Below are 8617 nucleotides of genomic sequence, written 5' to 3'. Positions count from 1 at the left end.
GGGCAGCTTCCTGCATTTTATGTGTGCCTGTACATTAACAACTCCCACTACTGTTATCTATATACATGTGCATGTCCCCTCAAACATCCGTCAGGTAATACATCACTAAGGTATAAACCAAATTTTAGCCTGTTGTGTAAATGAATCATTTTATTCCACTCATTCCTTCAGTCTTCACGTTTCTGACTTTTATATCGTCATCTTTTCACTCCTGCTTTTTCCTTGTTTTCTGCTCAGAGCATCCTGTGTGATCTTCATTAGGAAAGTTTTCCTCTTGTGTACCAGCTCCTGTTAGCAGCTGCTTAATAGCATCCACTTGGTGTGTCTTAAATGACCATATTGAAACTCCACTCTGACTTTTCTTGCCCATCCACCTGCTGCCCCTTTAACTTTCATCACTGCTGCTCCCAAGTTGCCTTCATAGAGAAACTATCTCAGAGCCCAGCTTTGTGTTCACACGCGATATTCTTTGTATCAAGTCAAAGCTTTTTAATCCGCCTTTTCCCCTCTCTCTCCTTCTCTTGTGTTTCATCTCCAGGCTCATGAGGACTGTATTTTTCGTGGATCGGGGGGGAATAATGCCATCAGCTAAAACAATCCAGAAGGAGCTGGTTATTTATAATTTTCAGATAGGGAGGAGATTTTCGGGGTGAAAGGGGGGTCAGATATTCAGTTTCATGCACTGGTGAGCCCATTGGTGTGTAAGAAAATCTACTTCCATAAAGAGAAAGATGGTGTTTCCTTTGCCTTGTGGGAATGCAATATATACCAACTTATAATGCTTTAACTGAGCAGCTTCCCAGACCTGTCTGTCCAACCTTTTCCCGTCTCCGACTAAAGGGTAAGCTATCTTTTCTTTTCCCTGCTGTTGATTTGCACTTTCATCCATTTTCAAGCGATTTCCCTTTTGGTATCCAATTTGGAAACAAAGTTTTAAGTTGTGTTCTTTGAGCTCTAGTCAACACAAATGTGTTGTATCGGATGTTTAAACTGTTGTTGACACATTGGTGAAACGAACCAGCTCAATAGAAAGCGTTCCTGCAGGATGATGGGGTGATGAGAATGACTTCTGAGCTTTTGGATGTTAAAATTTTGGGGTTAAAGCAGCCGGTGCTTCAGGCTTGTTGTGCAGTGTGATGTGTGTTGGTGTAAATGGACTCGACAGTTGCAAAGTGATTGTGATGGTGTTTTCATGCAATGAATATTTTCAATGTGTCAAAGTTCAGTCTGATCTGGTGCTTAGTCTGACAGATTTGTTTAATAGCTTCATGTTTGCTGGATGGGTCCAAAAGACACAACTTTAACCCACGAGACCAGTTCTTAGACCCATTGGAAACCACAAGACACGTAACGCCACGTAAAGTCATTTCAGTCATGCAAGTAATTTAACATGACTAGATTTCTTAATTTCACCCAGATAAGATCTTGTTTTAAAACCTGAGTAGTTTTGGTGTTTGAACCTGACCATACGGCGACCTTCTCTCATAGATTAACCACGTTTTCCACGTTTTGTCCAGCAGAGACGTGTAGGTTTGAGGATGTGATATTTGCCATGTAGGGGCACGTTTTAACGAAACACTCCTGTTGGGGGTATCGGGGTGGGAACAGGCGACAGTACAAAGTGTATATCATAAATGTAGTTCTACATGTAAGCTCCAGATTTAAAATACAAAAGTACAAATATACATTATGTACAGAATTTAGAGATGTTGTCAGGTTGTGTACCCGTTTTAAGCTCGAGTAGGAAACTTGTTTTAGGAGATGATTTTGTCATTTTCTTGAACTTCTCTTTCAGGCGGCGATCAATAAATACAATGCAATTATTTTATCTGTGGCCGTCGCAGGCTTGTAAAGTGTCCGTACGATCGTTTCATTTGGACTGAATGAAACTATGATTTTTTCTGTTTAAGATTCCTTTCCATTACCGGACATCAAATACTCCACAGAAATCAGACGTATACATATATATAAATATGTTGTTTTGTGTTAGCTTCAAGGCTTGGTGACTTTAAGATAGATTACTGTTAGGAGTCACGTTTCCTGCATGTTTCGACTGTGGTCTGGACATGAGCTGCTAATTTAACGTTGTTGAGCACGATTTACTGGTCAGATGACCCTTGACCTTTACTGAAAAGATTATATTTATGTTAATTTACAAGGAAATGTGAGAACAAGAGAATAGCACTCATATTGAAAGTTTTTTTTCCTCGATATTTGACATTAAAAATAACTTCATTATGCTGACGGTACTCTGCTGTAACACGGTAAAAGTACACGCTGTAGTTTTAATAAGGTGGATATTTATTACAAGCAGAACATACATGTGAGTTTTTAAGACAAAATGTTTAGTTATTGGTTATTTGACCAACAATAAAAAGTATTAATACAAATGTTTATTCACTTTAAATTAAAAGTCTGACAGTAAATCATTCACATTGAAAAATTGTAATCGTAAATGTGAAATACAAAAAATAAAACAACTATTTAAACAAATAAGACATTTTAAGTCAATTATCAAAGTGTTTGAAAAATTAACTCTGAATTTATTCTTTTGCTCCCAAATCCCCAAAATGTCACTGTTTATGTTTAAATTCCATCGTCCACTCGTTAATCATGATAATCAGAGTTTTCTCCGATCTAAATTCAGGCAGTGTTTCTTTCAGTTATGTAATCATGTAAAGATCTTTTTCTTAGAAAGTCTTGTGGATGTAGTTCATACCAAGTCCCTCGTCCGTCTGTTCATTTGGATTCAACAGCAATTCTTACGGGTTTTGATGGATTGTAATGCAGGATGGATCGTCTGTTATTCGGGGTAAAATCTCAGTGTCGTAACAGAAATACTGCATCAGACTTTGTCTTGATATTGGCTATTGATATTATGTTTTGTATAAGTCATGTAAAGTCTCCATTGTTGTTGACAGATACTCAATGTTATAGGACTCGCAGCGGGATTGGGAGTTAAGTACACAGTCTGTTACATTCTCAGCAAAGTCTTTCAGGCATTATGTCAAATATCAGGGAGCCTTCGGACTCTATTTGCCGTTTGGACTGAGTGATTGTGGATCTGGATTGTTTCTCACAGCCTCTATTTTCAGAGAGGATGAGTGCTGTCTCATTCATGTCAGAGATGTTTGGTACCAACAGAGGAGGTATCAAGTGTTTCCTGATAATCTTCCAGAAGACAGAGCCTTCATGACAGGGAGCCCGGGGGGGACAAATGGACCCTAGATCCTTGTCCTAAATTAGAACAGAGGTTTTTTCTTGAGGCAAACTGTTGATGCTCCTATTCGGAGTCATGTTTCGTCTAAGTGGAGCTGTTACTCCGGAAAGTGCGGACAGAAGCATTCCAGTCGTCAACCTGACCCAAACTTCAGCTTGGGTTGTTTTCTCTGTTGGTGTTAGCAATGCACTTTACTGTGATGACTTTTCTGTGTTCATGAGATACTTATACAGCCAAGAGTCTGTCTGTGCATGTTGACCTTTTATTTCAACATTGTGTTTTCAGACTTTGAAGCCAAACAAACGCCAAGATGTCAGAGTGAGTAATTCTGCCCCATATTCTTCAATGAGCCGGTTTATTTTACTTCAGATCAAAAACACTGTTAAAGACCTGAAGCTTGACATATAGACTTCATGAGAAAAAACTTGAAAATTCAGAGATTAAAGTCGTACATTTGCCAGAAAAAAGAGGCAAATTTGTGAGATTATAAAGTCATAAATGTGCAAGAAACAAAATCTTGGAAAAAAGTGTTGAAGTGAGAAAGACAGAGCGACCATCTGCTTCAAAAAGACGTTTCTGTGCTCCCCGTTTGCCCCAGGGGTTACCGTCACACGTGGAGGGATGAAAGGAAACAAACCTGCATTACTAACACAAATATACAGAACTACTTTAAGTCACTGGTTTCAGTCATTTTGTTGTTTGGATGGAGGCTCAGACAACAAACAACCACCTCAAGGTTGTGATGGACGACTATGTTTGTGCACATAAATTAGCAAATTACTTTATTTCTCTCAAATTTGCCAACAGGACTCTGAACACTGTAGAAGTGTTACAGAAACAAAATGTATGCAAACATCTTATAATTTGGTGAATTCATTCCGAAAAGAGTCTGAAAAGAGTTTTTTTTTAATAAAGAAATGTAGAATTATTTCAGGACTTTTCTTAAACCAAGTCATTTTTTGCACATTTGATGAGCTATGAATATAAAGTTTATATTTTAAATGAGAGATTTTTCATAACAAATGGACGTTTTCTCCAACTCCTCAGGAAAAAGATATCTTCGAGTCGTAAGCATCAGATCAAGGTAAAACAGCGTTTGCTCCACTGATTTAATCTCTTCACAGGCTTTTCAGTCAAAAGATTTTCCAATGTGAATAAAGCAATGAAGAGAGATCATTTCTCTATAATATAAAAATGTGTATTTTACATTAATATCTGCTTTTGTCCGGCAGAGTTTGATGCTCTCCATCGCCAAAGGTTTACTGGAGGAAGAAGATAGGGAGCGAGAGCGGGAGAGGACGAGGTACATGGCTGAGACCTGTCCTGCTGTGTCCATGCCCAGGAGCATGCAGGAGCTGCAGGTACGCACTCTAACAGAGTCCTTCATTATACTGAACTCTATATAACTATAACTATAGCTCATTTCATACAAACATAGGAACAAACTAAGAACAGAAATTGTAAGAATAGACTTGACAATAATTACAACATTAAAAACATGTCTGAAATAAATAAATAAAAACAAGTACAAAGTTAAATAATTAGATGTTCTGTATTCCTCTGTAGAGTAGGCAGCTGTAGAGCCAACTAGATGTACACAACGAAACGAAACCCACCTGTTATTCATCTCTCTGGTGTTTTTGTGTGTAAAAGAGTAACAGCCAGTGAGAACCATCACCATCGTGTTTAGTTGATGTCGATCAGTTTGGTATCTTAACGTGTATTTGTTTTTGTGTTCAGGAGATGTGCAGGGAGATCCACCACAAAATCGACGGGATCGATGAAGAGCGATACAACCTGGAGATGAAAGTGAATAAATCCAACAAGGAGGTAGACGAGACACAAATCTGAAAAAGATGTCTGTCTTTTATTGTATGTGTTGTGTTTGATGTGGACCTGTGTGTCTGAAATAAAGCAAAGTAAAAATAAGTGCACAAGTAACGTAAAGTTATGAACGTCATCACCTACATAGGGCTGACTGACTCCGAATTTTGTGTGTGGAAACAGTTTGAAGCGTCGACTTTTTGTTCCATCAGCCGACATGAGTCTCTTGCTTCACCTGTAAGTCTCAAGGTATTAGATTTTTACAAGAATGCTGCAGTCTGCTGGGCATTTAACCCGTGATTAAAGTGGGTAAGGGATTTTAGTAAGGGAGTAAAAAAGTGTCACATGACCAGAGTTGGGTAGCGTTACTCTTAAAAGTAACTATTTACAGTTCTGCATTACCTACTGAGAAATGTGTGTTACCAAAAATGTGTCTACTAGTAGTAGCCTATTGAACGTCTACCTTTGAATGTATCGACTCTACCGTCGTTGCAGAGCCTCGTTTACGGCCCATAACTCTGCAGCCTGATAACAGGAATGACAGACGCAGTATAACCTTTACAGCTCTTTATGATGCTAACAGTCTGACAGTGAACTGGGCAGAGGTGTATTACGCACGGTTGTTTCCTTGACAACAACTCTTCACAGCTGGCGAGCACTTATCCTCCAGACACAGCTTACATTTCACCGCTGTAAGTTGTGTTGTAAGTTTGTAGCGATCAAAACAACCTTCAAAACAACCCGCACCGTCTGGAACCAAACCGCGGAAAGATCTCTTAGTGTGTCAGAGGCCAGTGTGTTTTTTAGTCAGTGGAGGAAATGAACGTTAGCTTACCCCGGCCTCAAGATCCCGTTGAAAAGTCCACGTTATATAGTTGTTGCTTGTGTGAACTCCAAGTCTCGACGCTGGAGTCTGTTCAGGAGGAGGATTACCTGTGGAGTGTGTATTTCACTGTCAGAGTTTTTCCAGGGTTTGGTGTCAGACTGTGCGGGTTGTTTTGAATGTTGTGATTGGATTATTGAATGACTGTTGGTGTTAACTGTGGGAGACATGAATGAATTTACTGAAAGGTGAGCGGTGATGAAGTGACACCTGCCTGGAGGATACAAGAACACATGCTGTTCTCGTCCCTTTCGCCCCAAAATTCAAAATAATGTGAATATTTCCACAAAGTAAACGCTGTCCTGTCTGCCAGCTCGCTCGTTGAGTCAGCTAGCTACACATGCGCACTGACACAGCTGTGTTTACCTTCTGCTGGTACGCAGCGACCTGCTAGGAAGTAGGAGAGAATCAGAAACAGAGCTTCATCTTTCATCATTTCATCATTTTTCAGGCTTTGACAACAACCAAAAAGGCAGTTACTCCTTTCATGCCCCCGAAAGGCAAAAAATGTTTCAAAAATGGTAAAAAATCAAATGAAAACTTTACTTTAAGTTTGGTGTTTTAAAACAAGCTCATGGTCCAAAGAAAGTTGAGAAACCTTATGATGTGTCCTGACGAGTCCCAGCCCAAAGCTCTGTGGACTGCTGAAGCCGTTTGAAGTAAATCCAGACTGAATTTTTTCATTATCCACCTCTAGATTGACGACCTGAAGATCAAAGTTCAAGACCTGATGGGCAAATTCAAGAAGCCCGTCCTGAGAAAAGTGCGTATGTCCGCCGACGCCATGTTGAAAGCTCTGCTGGGCTCCAAACACACGGTCAACCTGGACCTGAGGGCCAACCTGAAGCAGGTGAAGAAGGAGGTGAAAGAGGAGGTGAGGAACTTACTGGAAGTGTTTTTGTTTTATGAATCTTTTTGGAAGGGAAGCACCTTTCCTCATATGTGCAGGAGGTAACGTTTATGAGTTAGCAGACACGTAAGTATACAATAAAACAACGCTGTTAATAATGAGCCGTACTATAAAGTGTCACAGAGACGGTTTCATGTCGTCCTCTTGCTGTTTCAGGATAAGGAACTGCGCGACGTCGGTGATTGGCGCAAAAACATCGAAGACAAATCTGGCATGGACGGGAGGAAGAAGATGTTCGAGGGCGAGGCTTAACTCAGTCTTATCTTCTGAACTGCAGCATTTTTAATCCCCACTAATTGTATAGCAAAAACATTCTTTTGAAATACCTTGAAAACTGTAGAAACTTTGAATAAACAGCTGCTGAGGAAGCTGATTTTGTCCTCCTTGCTTGGCCTAGCACAAATGTCTTACTTGATCAACAAATCAAACAAAACTCTAATATCTGGTGTTTGATTAATCTCTGAGCGTTGCAGATACGGAAAGATGCACATGTGAATGGAAATTAGTGGATGCAGCGTCTCTTTAGCTTGCAGGAATGTTAAAAAGCAGTGAACATGATCCAACACTGAGCTACAGACCTGCTCTCATTTCCTGGTTGTTGCTGTTTTATGACGTGTAAAGCTTCGAATGGTGTCGGACAGACCGACCGTTTAGCAAGAGGAGGCGCCTTTAACACATCGTTGAGGAGACGAAGTTGTAATTTCAAAGTGGGACGTAAAGAAAGACCCCAAATAATTTCCTGTTGCAACATTTGTCGCATTAAACTAACTGTGTATACTGCATTAGGAAGATAAATATTTTTAACGAACAAACATTTCGTCACATATTTTCCACAGAAACAGATCTAAGGTAAGTAAAGGCTTCTCTTTTTTACGTTTGTTGTTTTAATATTTTCTTTTGGTCAACTTTTTACTTCATATTTACTTGATTTGTCTAAATCAGACTGCTAAAGCTTCATATTAACTTGACATTATCTTTTAAATACAGAAAAATGACTGTGGATTTGTCCCCCATGATGAGGTTATATTTTAATTTACAATATGAACTTCAAAAAGATTCCTGTGTCAGTCTGCATACGGGCACTTTAGTCCTGTTTGAAGACATACTTTGAAATCTGTGAGCCTCTCCTTTAGGGTCAGTAAATTATGATTGTTTCAGCTTTAGTTGTCAAAGATCAGATTAAGAAATCGGTTTATTGACAAACAAGACTTGCCCTAGATATCGTATCCAATAATATTCGTTATCCGGATATCCACTCGCTACACCAGAAGCGAAGGATTGTCGCTCCTTGGAGCTAAATGATGTCAGACGGTGGCTGATGGGCAAGGGTAGCAAAATCCTTGTTTTAATGTGAACAAAAACAAACCACAAAAAACTTAAACAGTTTCAGTAACAAGCTCTTAAAAATCTCCAGAAGCCAAAATCCATCCTTTATACACAATAGTGAGCATTTATAAAGTATAAGAAATTAGCTTCATTTTTAATCTAGTTTCTGTACAACTTAATAGTAGCGTAATAGTAAAATTAAGCATAATCATAAGGGCAGCCATACTGCAGCATTTTGGCCGTTAGCACACAGCGTTAGCAAGAGTTTATCAACCGCAGTTGTCTCTATTCAGCTGTGGGAGTTTAGTGGGGCTGTTAATGATCTATTTTGGGTGGCGGGTGTTTTTTCGGCAGCGGGGTAGTTTATCTCTCTAATGATGTTTCGCTAGCTAAAGGTACAGGGACATAAAGAAGAGTAATTTGTTCCTAGTTTTGGGAACAAATAGAGCAATTT

The 8617-nt window shown here is 39.3% G+C and overlaps 1 protein-coding gene across 1 annotated transcript; it reads left to right on the top strand.

Annotated features, from left to right (window-relative positions):
* The first annotated feature begins 543 nt into the window (after positions 1 to 543).
* Positions 544 to 7210, top strand: LOC138612436 (troponin I, fast skeletal muscle-like). The gene is made up of 7 exons (XM_069685676.1): positions 544 to 841; positions 3506 to 3538; positions 4268 to 4304; positions 4453 to 4581; positions 4961 to 5050; positions 6625 to 6801; positions 6994 to 7210. Exons 2-7 carry the CDS (start codon positions 3531 to 3533, stop codon positions 7087 to 7089), a joined length of 537 nt encoding a protein of 178 aa, XP_069541777.1. The 5' UTR covers positions 544 to 841; positions 3506 to 3530; the 3' UTR covers positions 7090 to 7210.
* Positions 7211 to 8617: the final 1407 nt, after the last annotated feature.

The sequence above is a fragment of the Semicossyphus pulcher genome, unplaced genomic scaffold (assembly GCF_022749685.1).
Source record: "Semicossyphus pulcher isolate SPU_LCO1_2020_fin unplaced genomic scaffold, fSemPul1.0.p SCAF_8, whole genome shotgun sequence".
NCBI classification, from domain to species: domain Eukaryota; kingdom Metazoa; phylum Chordata; class Actinopteri; order Labriformes; family Labridae; genus Semicossyphus; species Semicossyphus pulcher.
This window is presented reverse-complemented; position numbering and strand designations above follow the sequence as displayed.